General features: G+C 43.5%; 1 protein-coding gene across 1 annotated transcript; it reads left to right on the forward strand.

Moving 5' to 3' along the window:
• The first annotated feature begins 5,720 nt into the window (after nt 1-5,720).
• Nucleotides 5,721-12,766, forward strand: hspa5 (heat shock protein 5). Its single transcript, XM_061876398.1, has 9 exons — nt 5,721-5,879; nt 8,079-8,255; nt 8,339-8,570; nt 8,631-8,768; nt 9,903-10,015; nt 10,092-10,482; nt 11,534-11,771; nt 11,853-12,020; nt 12,104-12,766. Exons 2-9 carry the CDS (start codon nt 8,140-8,142, stop codon nt 12,658-12,660), a joined length of 1,953 nt encoding a protein of 650 aa, XP_061732382.1. The 5' UTR covers nt 5,721-5,879; nt 8,079-8,139; the 3' UTR covers nt 12,661-12,766.
• Nucleotides 12,767-14,382: the final 1,616 nt, after the last annotated feature.

Here is a 14,382-nt window from a genome sequence, read left to right on the forward strand (position 1 = left end):
GGTGGTAGCCAGGGTGTGTGCTGTCTTTGCTGATGTTTTTTGCTTTCTTAAGGCAACGGGAGTTATGTAAATCCTTCAGGGAGAGCAGGGGGCAGTCGATGATTTTTTGTGCAGACTATATCGCCTGTTTGTCTGCTATAGTGCAGTTGGCGTACCACACTGTTATGCAGTATGTCAATAAAAAGTAAAGGAAACATATACACTGTGGTGGCCTCTGCGGTGTTCCACGCCATCGTCCGCTGGGGTGGAGGGAGCATGGCCAGAGACAGGAGCAGACCCAACAAAGCAACCAAGAGAGCCGACTCCACTCTCGGCCGCCAACCAACTCTCGGCCAGTGTCCAGTCCGCATGGATGAGCGAGGATACGTCCAAGGAGACTGAAGTGTCCGACACCCGCTCACCCAGCCAAGGCACCGTGAAGCCTCTCCGTTCCGGTGCTCAGTGCTAGCTCCGCGGCCCTGTCTCCTCATCCGCATCTCCTCCAGTCCCTCCAAACCAACTCCGGTGTGGCAGAGACCCAGCAGCTGGTCTCCATGGCCAAAAGGCTCCGAGGAGGCGGATCCAGAAGTCCACAGAAAAAGCACCGCAGAGGTCACGAAAGTGCCACCCCTTGTCACACAGTCTCAAAGGGTCCCGGACCAAAAGCCCCCAAAAAAGTTAATAATATATATATATACATATATATATACATATATATATGTATATATAATAACACATGAAAACAAGAGGGAAACACAAAAGGATGACACAAGAGCACATAGCTCCTGCCAACAGCAGCCACTACAGCAGCGACATCTTAGAAAAAATATCTCTTCCAATATGAACTTTTACATTTTTTTTTAGGAATAATGTAAGGGGAGCAGTGAGCCGTGCCCGGGAATCCTTTTGGTGATTTAACCCGTGGCGCAGTGGGAGAGTGGCCGTGCGCAACCCGAGGGTCCCTGGTTCAATCCCCACCTAGTACCAACCTCGTCACGTCCGTTGTGTCCTGAGCAAGACACTTCACCCTTGCTCCTGATGGGTGCTGGTTAGCGCCTTGCATGGCAGCTCCCTCCATCAGTGTGAGAATGTGTGTGTGAATGGGTAAATGTGGAAGTAGTGTCTGAGCGTTTTGAGTACCTTGAAGGTAGAAAAGCGCTATACAAGTACAACCCATTTAATTTCAACCCTTGATGCTGAGTACCAAGCGGGGCGGTAATGGGTCCCATTGTTATAGTATTTAGTATGACTCGGTCAGGGTTTGAACTCACAACTTACCGAGAAGACTGTTGATGGTTATTCATATATTATTTACAAAAACACAGGTTTAGTAAAAAAAAATGTTTAAATCTATGTGACATTATTATTATTTATCCAACAATGTTTTTCAAAACTGTAACCCTGGGCCATTTGCGAATTGAGTTATTTTTTTACAGCCATTATTCTCTAGAGACACAAAGCGCTTTACATTGTGAAACCCTTATATACATTTTTACAGTTGACTAGAATGGGGGCAAGGTGTGCAAAGTGTTTTGCCCAAGGACACAACGGCAGTGACTAGGATTACTGGATTGCTGGAATCGAAGCAGGAACCATCGAAGTTTCTGGCCGGCTGAGCCACGCCGCCCCATTTCTGGCCTGCGGATAGTTATTTAACATCACAAAGCATAACTAAAATAAAAATAAATAAAAGTTTTGATTCGAAATTATGATTGAAGGCCACGGTGAAAAGAACAAATAAAAGCATCCCGTACAAAAAAGTTGTAATGATACAGTATATGATAGTATAGGATATACTTTATCCAACCCACAGTGGGGAAATTATGTGGTTGCAGTACATATATAAAAAAGTCCACAAAAATAAGGAAAAAACACATCAAAACATGAGGGAAACATTTATGATCTAATAAAAGAGCACAGAGCTGATGCAACCATCTGCCAATTCAGTGGGACCATTTCTACTTACAGCTCCAAATTTAAAACACAACAAAATGAGCAATAAATAGTACATGTTGCGCACCATGGATAGACAACAAAACAAAAACACAATTTTAACACCCACAATACACCACTGTGGCAATCAAAGCAAAACTCTAGTAACCACTTGCTTTTGTTTTGAACTTAACACAGCATTGCATTACCTGTTTAGAGTAGACCTATCTCATATATGAACATTTCATATAAACGTTGTGACTAAAATAATCACACTTATTGGGGCGGTATAGCTCGGTTACTAGAGTAACTGGAGGGTTCCAGGTTCGATCCCCGATTCTGCCAAACTAGTCACTGCCGTTGTGTCCATGGGCAAGACACTCTACCGACCTGCTCCCAGTGCCAACCACACTGGTTTAAAAATGTAACTAAGATATTTGGTTTCACAATGTAAAGCGATTTGAGTTACTAGAGAAAAGCGCTATATAATTATAATTCACTTCACTTATCAATACTATTAGAACACTGTTAAATGTTGATGAAACTGTGCTAACAATTGGATCCAAACAAAAATAAATTAAACTTAGGGTGTTTAATAAACACGTAAAATAAAAGGGTCGTCTTCTTAATTTTCTGCTATAAGTTACGACACCCCTGAACTCACACGTGTACTTTTGTAAATATTGAATTTTTTTTTTACATGATTGTTTAATGTGTCTAAGAGTAGATCGTGAGATTGACAGGTGGATCAGTGCGGCGTCTTCAGTAATGCGGACGCTGTATCGATCCGTTGTGGTGAAGAAGGAGCTGAGCCGGAAGGCGAAGCTCTCAATTTATCGGTCGATCCAAAAAGTTCAAGTTAAAGTACCAATGATTGTCACACACACTCTTGGTGTGGCGAAATGATTCTCTGCATTTGACCCATCACCCTGGATCACTCCCTGGGAGGTGAGGGGAGCAGTGAGCAGCAGCGGTGCTGCGCCCGGGAATCCTTTTCGGTGATTTAACACCCAATTCCAATACACTAGTGATTTAGGGCTATATAAGTAAACATTGATTGATTGATTGATTGAATTCCAACCCTTGATGCTGAGTGCCAAGCGGGGAGGTAATGGGTCCCATTTTTATAGTCTTCTGTATGACTCGGCCGGGGTTTGAACTCACAACCTACCGATCTCAGGGCGGACACTCTAACCCAGTGATTCTTAACCTTGTTGGAGATACCAAACCCCACCAGTTTCATATGCGCATTCACCGAACCCTTCTTTAGTGAAAAATAAAAATGTTTTTTAAATTCAAGACAGAGTTATATGTTTTTTTACTGGTGCACAAAACAACTGTGCATGAACATCACCTTGTTCAAAGAACAAAACCAACACAGTGCATGAACTCACAACAAATTACACACCTCCAAATCAGATGGAAAATTAGAGAAAAAAAATAAAAGATTAAAATAAAATAAAATAAAATAAAATAAAAAAATCGGTCTAAGCCTGGGCCTCTGGAGAGGGGGTCCAGACTGAGGCCAAAGTAAACAAACATAAAAACAACAACTCATAACCATAGTACACAAAACATCAAACATGAAAGAAAACAAAAAACATGAAATACATTAAAACAGCTGAGCTGATACAACCAGCCACTTCTACATACAGCTGTGAATAAAATGTAAAAGAAACATATACACTGTGGTGGCCTCTGCGGTGTTCCACGCTATCGTCTGCTGGGGTGGAGAGAGCATGGCCAGAGACAGGAGCAGACCCAACAAAGCAACCAAGAGAGCCGACTCCACTCTCGACCGCCAAAAAACTCTCGGCCAGTGTTCAGTCCGCATGGATGAGCGAGGATAAATCAAATCAAATCAACTTTATTTATAAAGCACATTTAAAATTTACCACAGGGGTAGCCAAAGTGTTGTACAATGGGCAGGTTAAAAGGTAATATGAGAACCGAGCAAAGAACACAACACAAACAGAATATGATAAAAAAATAAATAAATAAAACAAAACATAAAAACAGAAAAACAGGTTCACAGCAGGTGTATAATGGGGCGCCATTGCAGGATGGATATCACTCAGTGTTAAAAGCCAAGGAATAAAAGTAAGTTTTTAAGAGATTAAAAAACAGGAAGAGAGGAGGCTTGTCTAACACTCAGAGGTAGGTCGTTCCAGAGCTTGGGAGCGGCAGCGGCGAAAGCTCTGTCACCTCTAAGCTTCAACCTTGTGTCAGGGACCGTCAGTAGCAGCTGATCGGCTGATCTTAGGGATCGGGTGGGGCAGTAAGGCTGAAGGAGGTCGCAGAGATATGTTGGCGCGAGGTTGTTTAGACATTTAAAAACAAATAGAAGGAGTTTAAAATTGATTCAATAACGCACAGGGAGCCTGTGAAGGGACGCTACTATAAGGGTGATGTGCTCACGTCTGCGGGTCCGTGTTAGCAGACGAGCAGCAGAGTTCTGCACGAGCTGCAGGCGGGCGAGGGAGCCCTGGCTAATGCCTACATACAGGGCATTGCAGTAGTCTGAACGATTCGAGATAAAGGCGGGAATTAATCAATCAATCAATCAATCAATGTTTATTTATATAGCCCCAAATCACAAATGTCTCAAAGGACTGCACAAATCATTACGACTACAACATCCTCGGAAGAACCCACAAAAGGGCAAGGAAAACTCACGCCCAGTGGGCAGGGAGAATTCACATCCAGTGGGACGCCAGTGACAATGCTGACTATGAGAAACCTTGGAGAGGACCTCAGATGTGGGCAACCCCCCCCCCCCCCTCTAGGGGACCGAAAGCAATGGATGTCGAGCGGATCTAACATGATACTGTGAAAGTTCAATCCATAGTGGCTCCAACACAGCCGCGAGAGTTCAGTTCAAGCGGATCCAAGACAGCAGCGAGAGTCCCGTCCACAGGAGACCATCTCAAGCGGAGGCGGATCAGCAGCGTAGAGATGTCCCCAACCGATACAGGCAGGCGGTCCATCCTGGGTCCCGACGAGCGGTCCATCCTGGGTCTCGACTCTGGACAGCCAGTACTTCATCCATGGTCATCGGACCGGACCCCCTCCACAAGGGAGGGGGGGACATAGGAGAAAGAAAAGAAGCGGCAGACCAACTGTTCTAAAAAGGAGGTCGATTTAAAGGCTAGAGTATACAGATGAGTTTTAAGTTGAGACTTAAATGCTTCTATTTTTTAGAGATCATGTCCTGTCAGAAGCGGTTTCACTTTCGCTATTTGGCGTTATTGATAAAAGCTTGTCCAAACAAACAAACAAGAAGACTCCCTGCTTACGCTGTTGCCCCCGCGACCCGACCTCGGATAACCGGAAGAAGACGGATGGATGTATGGATGGATGTTTAATGTGCCTTGAGCATATTGGTATTATTATTGATCAACTGGCTGATTTCTAAGAGCAGGTTGCTATTACAGTATTCCTGATGTAACAACCAACCAATGTTGATGTATGCAACGTGTGATGATTATACAGTAAATTCCCACATGTCTTAGTCATTTAAAGTGAGTCAGCTTTATGAATCATCATCACATATTTGCCACATAATGTAAAAAAATATAAACAGCAAGGACTATCAAGTACATAATGCAACCTCTTAAGTGGGCAAAGCTCGTCCACTCGTCATGAGTGGCGTGTCAATGCACAAACCGCGTTCTCACAGCGCGGCCAATCAGCTTCGCCCTTTTTGTGACGTAACACCGCTGTCATGTTCGCAAATCAGCGTCGGCCAGCGTGCTGAAAGGAACCAATCAGCGCGTTCCAACGAGCAGTCGCTCAGCCAATCGCCTGCCTCCACGACGGGGCAAGTCGGATGGTTTATATATTGGGGGAGACCGCGATTCATTCAGCATCACGTTTACTTGACAAGATTACACAATAGTTCATCAAAAGACGAGTGGTTACATCCATTTTCAACACATTGAGGCTCCGATTTCATATACGGCTGTAAGGTATGTATAACGTTTTATATACTTAAGGTTTAGAAATCCGTGTAAATAATTTGATCATGGCTGTTTAAAAGGCGAGAACTGGGCGTGTAATACTATTTTATGTCTAAATGATGCTTGTTTACGGAGAATAACGTATATTAAAACGTTAATAACTACGGAGATTGCTAAACTCCGGCAATCTATACATGTGACGCCAGCTACAGGCCTGGAGTGAACTGAAGAGATGGTAAAAAACTCAAATCGGTGCCTAAATGTGTCCAACCTATATAATGTCATATTGTAGAGGTGTTCATGACCTAAATAGGGAACAAATACTAATATTTTTGTTCTACCTGCCTCAAAGCAAACTAAAATGATGTACAAAGCAAATTATAACCTGCTACCAAAGAATGTCAATCAATCAATCAATCAATGTTTATTTATATAGCCCTAAATCACAAGTGTCTCAAAGGGCTGCACAAACCACTACGACATCCTCGGAAGAACCCAAATAAGGGCAAGGAAATCTCACACTACAATGCACAACAATTCTTCTCAACTAAAGAGAAGTATAACCTTAGGAGGAAAATATAATTTAAAAGATTTGTATGCACATACAACACTTAAAACCTTTAGCATATCAGTATGTGGAATTAAAGGCCTAGTGAAATGAGATTTTCTTATTTAAAGGGGGATAGCAGGTCCATTCTATGTGTCATACTTGATCATTTCGTGATATTACCATATTTTTGCTGAAAGGATTTAGTAGAGAGCATCGACGATTAAGTTAGCAACTTTTGGTCGCTAATAAAAAAAAGCCTTGCCTTTACCGGAAGTAGCAGGCGATGTGCGCGTGACGTCACAGGTTGTAGGGCTCCTCACATCCTCCCATTGTTTACAATCCCAGCCAGCAGCAGCTAGAGCTATTCGGACCGAGAAAGCGACAATTTTCCCATTAATTTGAGCGAGAATGAAAGATTCGTGGATGAGGTAATTTAGAGTGAAGGACTTAAAAAAAAAATAGGCGATTGCATGAGAGCGATTCAGATGTTATTAGACACATTTCCTAGGATAATTCTGGAATATCCCTTATCTGCCTATTGTGTTGCTAGTGTTTTAGTGAGTTAAATAGTACCTTAAAGTCAGGGGGGTATGGCTTTTGACGCCAGAGTCTCCGAGAGAAGTCACGGCAGCTGCAGGAGGTCGCTGGCTCTGCTGATCCCCGGTAAGAGGCGACTTATTTCCACAATTTTCTCACCGAAAACTGCCGGTTGACATGTAGTCGGATCCATGTTCGCTTGACCGCTCTGATCCATAGTAAAGCTTCACCTCCGGGAATTTTAAACAAGGAAACTCCGTGTGCTTGTGTGGCTAAAGGGTAAATCTCCCCACCTCCATCTTTCTACTTTGACTTCTCCATTATTAATTGAACAAATTGCAAAAGATCCAGCAACACAGATGTCCAAAATACTGTGTAATTGCGCGATGAAAAGAGACGACTTTTAGCCGTAAGTTGTGCTGGGCTATTATGTCCCCTCCAACCAATAACGTCACAAACACGAGTCATCATTCCGTGCAGTTTTCAACAGGAAAGTCAGCGGGAAATTTGAAATTGTAATTTAGTAAACTAAACCAGCCGTATTGGCATGTATTGCAATGTTAATATTTCATCATTGATATATAAACTATCAGACTGCGTGGTCGGTAGTAGTGGGTTTTAGTAGGCCTTTAAATTATGGAATGGATTAAGTAAAGAAGTTAAACATTGTACTGATATGATCCAGTTTAAGAGGCTGTTCAAATTAATTGTGCTTACAAAGTACAAATAAGAAGAAATATGAGAAACACTTTCAACCTTATTGAAAATAAGATATTCTTCATCTCAGTATGTTAGTAATGACTGAATTATTTAATTACATATTACAAAACTGTTGTGTTACTCATTCACGGATGTCATTTTGCTGTAAAGAAGGTCAAATATGTATATATTTGTGAACGCTCTGACGTGGGAAAGGGGTAGGATTAAATAAGCTTTGCTTCTTCCTACTCCTTTTCGGACATGATGTATTGTGAAACGATAGGAAATTGCCTGGTGTATAATGTTGTAGGTATGTCATGCTTGAAATAAACTAAGAAGAAAGCTAACTTGCACAAGTTGAGCAGTTAAGGCCCACGTCATTCCACATTTAAGACGTCCTTTCCTCTTGTTGATTGTTCTAGGTGACTTATCGGGCTGAATATTCATTGAGCTGAATAAAGAGGTGAATAAAAAGCAACAAAGATGAAGCTACTGTGGGCTTTCCTGCTGGTGGCCAGCGCCGTGTCTGCCGATGACGACGACAAGAGGGAGAATGTGGGCACCGTCATTGGTATCGACCTGGGTACCACCTATTCCTGGTATGAAAAGTAACCGAAAAAGGCTCAACAACTATTAAAAGAACGAACGAATTCCTAATAATTGTCGATTTTCTTCCTGGCAGTGTCGGCGTCTTCAAGAATGGCCGCGTCGAGATCATCGCCAACGACCAGGGCAACCGCATCACTCCGTCATACGTGGCGTTCACCAGCGAAGGTGAGCGTTTGATCGGAGATGCCGCCAAGAATCAGCTTACCTCCAACCCCGAGAACACTGTGTTCGACGCCAAGCGGCTGATGGGTCGTAGCTGGGCCGACTCCTCCGTGCAGCAGGACATCAAGTACCTGCCCTTTAAGGTACGGTGAGACCGGTACTTTTCATGTGGAATGGTATCACTATAAATGTTATCTCTCTAGGTCAACGATAAGAAGAGCAAGCCTCACATCCAGGTTGACATTGGTGGGGGTCAATTGAAGACGTTTGCCCCGGAGGAGATCTCTGCTATGGTGTTGACTAAGATGAAAGAGACTGCTGAGGCTTATCTGGGCAAGAAGGTACTAAATGGCACACTTAAATGGGAACATTATCACAATTTCAGAAGGGTTGAAACCAATAAAAATCAGTTCCTGGTGGTTTATTTTATTTTTCGAAGTTTTTTACAAAATTTTACCCATCATGGAATATCCCGAAAAAAGGCTTTAAAGTGCCTGATTTTCGCTATCTGTAAATCCACCGTCCATTTTCCTGTGACGTTATCTAGTGATGCCAATACAAACAACATGGCGGATAGCACAGCAAGATATAGCAACATTAGCTCGGATTCAGACTCTGATTTCAGCGACTTAAGCGATCCAACAGATTACGCATGTATTGAAACGGATGGTTGGAGTGTGGAGGCAGATAGCGAAAACAAAATTGAAGAAGAAACTGAAACTATTGAGTGAATAGCTATTGAAGCTATTCAGCGATCGCCTTCTATCCAACGATTGCATCTTTTAACCAGACCATTGGAGCAACTTAAATCCGTCGATTGGTAAGTGTTTGTTTGGCGTTAAATGTGGGTGGAAGGAAAGGCCGGATGCAAATATAGCTACAAATGTACATACAGCTAGCCTAAATAGCATGTTAGCATCGATTAGCTGGCAGTCATGCCGCGACCAAATGTCTGATTAGCACATGAGTCAGTAACATCCACAAAACTCACCTTTGTGATTTTGTTGACTTTATCGTTGGAAATGCATCTGCTTTGAGTGTCGCAGGATATCCACACGTTTCTTTGTGTATAGCATGTTAGCATCGATTAGCATGCCGTGCTAATCGATGCACACTCCACGTAAATCAACTTGAATCCGTCCGTGTTACACCCGACAACACACCGACGAGGCATAATGTCTCCAAGGTACGGAAAACAGTCGAAAAAATGGAAAATAACAGAGCTGATTTGACTCTGTGTTTGTAATGTGTTTGAGAGAATGGCGGATTGATTACCTCCGAGAGCGAATAATAGAAAGGCGTTTAATTTGTCAAAATTCACCCATTTAGAGTTCGGAAATTGGTTAAAAAAAATATATGGTCTTTTTCTGCAACATCAAAGTATATATTGACGCTTACATAGGTCTGGTGATAATGTTCCCCTGTAAATATGCTCCTTGGTTATGAAAATCTCTAATGAAACTTTATTCTCTAAGGTCACTCACGCCGTGGTCACTGTTCCTGCCTACTTTAATGATGCCCAGCGCCAGGCCACCAAAGATGCTGGCACCATCGCTGGTCTCAACGTAATGAGAATCATTAATGAGCCGTAAGTGTTCAGCAGACATGCGAGGAGCGCCATTATTCTTTTTTTGTTGTGCTTAAAATATTCTCCCATCCATCAGAACGGCCGCCGCTATCGCTTACGGCTTGGACAAGAGAGATGGCGAGAAGAACATCCTGGTGTTCGACTTGGGCGGCGGCACCTTCGACGTCTCCCTCCTGACCATCGACAACGGCGTGTTTGAGGTGGTGGCCACGAACGGCGACACCCACTTGGGAGGAGAGGACTTCGACCAACGTGTCATGGAGCACTTCATCAAGCTGTACAAGAAGAAGACTGGCAAGGACGTGCGCAAGGACAACCGCGCCGTGCAGAAGCTGCGTCGCGAGGTGGAGAAGGCCAAGAGGGCGCTGTCGGCCCAACACCAGTCCCGCATTGAGATAGAGTCCTTCTTTGAGGGAGAGGACTTCTCCGAGACCTTGACCCGTGCCAAGTTTGAAGAACTCAACATGGTAAATTTCCAAACTTGACAATATATTATATCTAAAGCATTAGTATGCCAGTAATTAAAATATCTACCACCTTTGTCAATATAAATAGGCAAATAGACTCAAAATAATCCACTAAAGTGGACAGTAGGCTGGCATAAGCACTGCTCAGAGATGCAATCATTCCACTTGCCAGTTTCCCTCCTCCCTACAGTTAGTACTCATTGTGGCAGTTGCATGATAGAAATGCACTTCTCGCCAGTTAATAACTGTCCTCTTTCCTCCTGCCAATTTAATAACTGGCACTTTGCTCAAGAGAAACACAACCCTGAAATCTACAAAGTCCTACATGCGTGTAACGTTGAAGTTTAATGTGTGATTGCGCATTTATCTAGTTAATTATGATCTCTCCTACTGCATGTTCTTAATGATAGCCAGCACGTTACTCAGCGGAAAAAAAAATTCCACAAGGTCCAATGAGCACACAATACACAGTAAGTAATGCGATTGCACCTCTCGCCAGTTAATTGTGATCTCACCACCTGAACTCCAAGGTTCACGCCGGTTTTTAACAACGGTCTCTCACCAGTTAATAACCACACTTTACTCAATAAAAGGAAGTTTAAAGTGTGATTGCACCTCTCGATAGTTAATAATTGTGATCTCTCATACTGCATGTTAATGATAGTCGGCACTCAACGGAAAAAATTCCACAAAGTCCAATGAGCGTGCAATATACAATAAGTAATGCGATTGCACCTCTCGCCAGTTAATTGTGATTTCACCACCTGCCTGTTAATGCCAATGTGCACGCCAGTTTTTAACTGCCTCACCACCTTACTCAAAACAATTCTATAAGCAAATCCACGATAGGCTTGCTCATGCGTGTGCACAATGTATTGTTTTTGATAAGAGCCACCTTGTCACTACAAAAAAACCTCATTACATCAAATAAGGCTCCAGGTGAGGAATGTTGCAATAAGAGTTTAATAATGTAGCGATGGTAACAACCTGCCCTATATTGAGAAGCCCCTGAGCTTTAAAACTAATCTTGATTCCTTCATTTCGTGTGCAGGATCTGTTCCGCTCCACCATGAAGCCCGTGCAGAAGGTGCTGGAAGACGCTGACCTGAAAAAGTCCGACATTGATGAGATCGTACTGGTCGGAGGCTCCACCCGTATCCCCAAAATCCAGCAGCTGGTGAAAGAGTTCTTCAACGGCAAAGAGCCCTCCAGGGGTATCAACCCCGACGAGGCCGTGGCTTTCGGCGCCGCAGTTCAGGCTGGCGTGCTCTCAGGGGAGGAGGACACCGGTAAGCCAATCACCATCGTCCATTTATGTCCACTTCACTGAGCTTGTATTTTACTCAACGTTTTTCTCTCCCGTCTTGCAGGTGATGTGGTTCTTCTGGATGTGTGTCCTCTTACTCTTGGAATTGAGACTGTCGGAGGAGTCATGACCAAGCTGATCCCAAGGAACACCGTTGTGCCCACCAAGAAATCTCAGATCTTCTCTACAGCTTCTGACAACCAGCCCACTGTCACCATCAAAGTCTACGAAGGTAGGACCTCAAAGCATTGAACAAGGAGTAAATATTTTTGGCTTTGATAGAATCATGAGCGTAACAACGTCTTGTATTTTTAGGCGAGCGGCCCCTGACTAAGGACAACCACCTCCTGGGCACCTTTGACCTGACTGGCATCCCCCCTGCCCCTCGCGGCGTGCCCCAGATCGAGGTCACCTTTGAGATTGACGTCAACGGCATCCTGAGGGTCACCGCCGAGGACAAAGGCACGGGCAACAAGAATAAAATCACCATCACAAACGACCAGAACCGCCTGACGCCGGAGGACATCGAACGCATGGTCAACGACGCAGAGCGCTTCGCCGACGAGGACAAGAAGCTCAAGGAGAGGATCGACGCCCGCAACGAGCTGGAGAGCTACGCATACTCCCTGAAGAACCAGATCGCCGATAAGGAGAAGCTCGGCGGAAAGCTCTCAGATGAGGACAAGGAGGCCATCGAGAAGGCCGTGGAGGAGAAAATCGAATGGATGGAGTCTCACCAAGAAGCCGAGATCGAGGACTTCCAGGCCAAAAAGAAAGAGCTGGAGGAGGTGGTGCAGCCTATTATTAGCAAGCTTTATGGTAGTGCGGGTGGTCCACCACCAGAGGGTGCTGAAGAAAAGGATGAGTTATAAAAGTCAACTCTTGTAGCCACCCACCTCTTTATTACACCGAGATGTACATATCGAACTGAATGGACTCATCATGAGAGGGCGGGGCTTTGATGGGTGGCAACGACCACAACAAGCAACTAAACTGAAATCTTCCGAAAGACTTGGACACATTCGTTAGGTGTTCTCTTCGCCAGTGGGTGGAGATATTTGTTTAAATGTTCTCTTCGCTGGTGGGCGGAGATTATTTGCTGGCCTGGATTCAAGGCTCACTGCTACTGCTGTTCTCAGGCAGTCCTGATGGGGATATTAGTAGTGGCGGGGAGGGGGTGGGCGGCTGATTATGGGTATAGGACATGTCAAGAGCTTCATTGGCTTGAACATTATTTATTGAACTGATTGTACATCTGGTAAGACGTTGAAATAAATGTTTGTTAAAAAAAACTTGCTCGAACTTGTTATTTTTTTTTTTAAATGGGAAATTCACTTTTAAAAAATATTTGTCATTCACAATCCCCAATATGTAATTCAAAAAAAATAATTTTTTTTAAGCATTTTAATTGGTAAAATACGGCCAGTACAAGGCTGCTAACAATACAGTTAATAGTACTCTATTATAATGTCCATAAAGCCCAAACATGTGAAATGGCTGCGTAAATCAGTGTTTTTGGTGTCAAAATAATTTTTTTTTAATTTGATTAAATATCAAAAATTCGCTCCCCTTAGCCGGAGGTACTCCCTTCTTGCCGAAATGCTGCACTGAGTTGCAGAACGGGTATACTATCCGGTACCCCGAAACAAGCTCGCTAGTTAGCGTACGCATTCCGGGCCACAATGATTGTTTTCTACTATTGTGCTAATATTTGGATGATTACAATACAAACACTGCTTGTTCCAAAGTAGTTGCAGTTCTAGACCAGGGTTGTCAAAACTCATAAGCTCAGGGGCTGCATGGAGGAAAATCTGTGCACACGTGTGCCAGACTATTAAAATCATGGCATTACAACAAAAAAAAATAGAATACTTAACATTTATTTTCTTTCTTACTTTGTAGAACAAAAACATTCTGAAAATATTACAATAAAAATATAGAAAAAAATACCAGCAATGGTAAAGTTTAGATCCATGAAGGAAAGAAAGTGTATGAATGTTTATAAGTGAATAAATGTACATATGCATTAGTGTTTTATATATATATTTTAAATGAATGTTTGACAACCTTTTTCCAAAACACAATATAGAATGGGGCTTCACGGTGGCAGAGGGGTTAGTGTGTCTGCCTCACAATACGAAGTTCCTGCAGTCCTGGGTTCAAATCCAGGCTCAGGATCTTTCTGTGTGGAGTTTGCATGTTCTCCCCGTGAATGCGTGGGTTCCCTCCGGGTACTCCGGCTTCCTCCCACTTCCAAAGACATGCACCTGGGGATAGGTTGATTGGCAACACTAAATTGGCCCTAGTGTGTGAATGTGAGTGTGAATGTTGTCTGTCTATCTGTGTTGGCCCTGCGATGAGGTGGCGACTTGTCCAGGGTGTACCCTGCCTTCCGCCCGATTGTAGCTCAGATAGGCGCCAGGCGGTAGGAAATGGATGGATGGGCAATATAGAATGTGAGATGTAACAGGATAATGCATACATTTATCATTCAATCATTCAACCATCCATTTTCTACCGCTTATTCCCTTTGGGGTCACGGGGGGCGCTGGTGCCTATCTCAGCTACAACCGGGCGGAAGGCGGTGTACACCC

The sequence above is a fragment of the Nerophis ophidion genome, linkage group LG17 (assembly GCF_033978795.1).
Source record: "Nerophis ophidion isolate RoL-2023_Sa linkage group LG17, RoL_Noph_v1.0, whole genome shotgun sequence".
Taxonomy (NCBI): domain Eukaryota; kingdom Metazoa; phylum Chordata; class Actinopteri; order Syngnathiformes; family Syngnathidae; genus Nerophis; species Nerophis ophidion.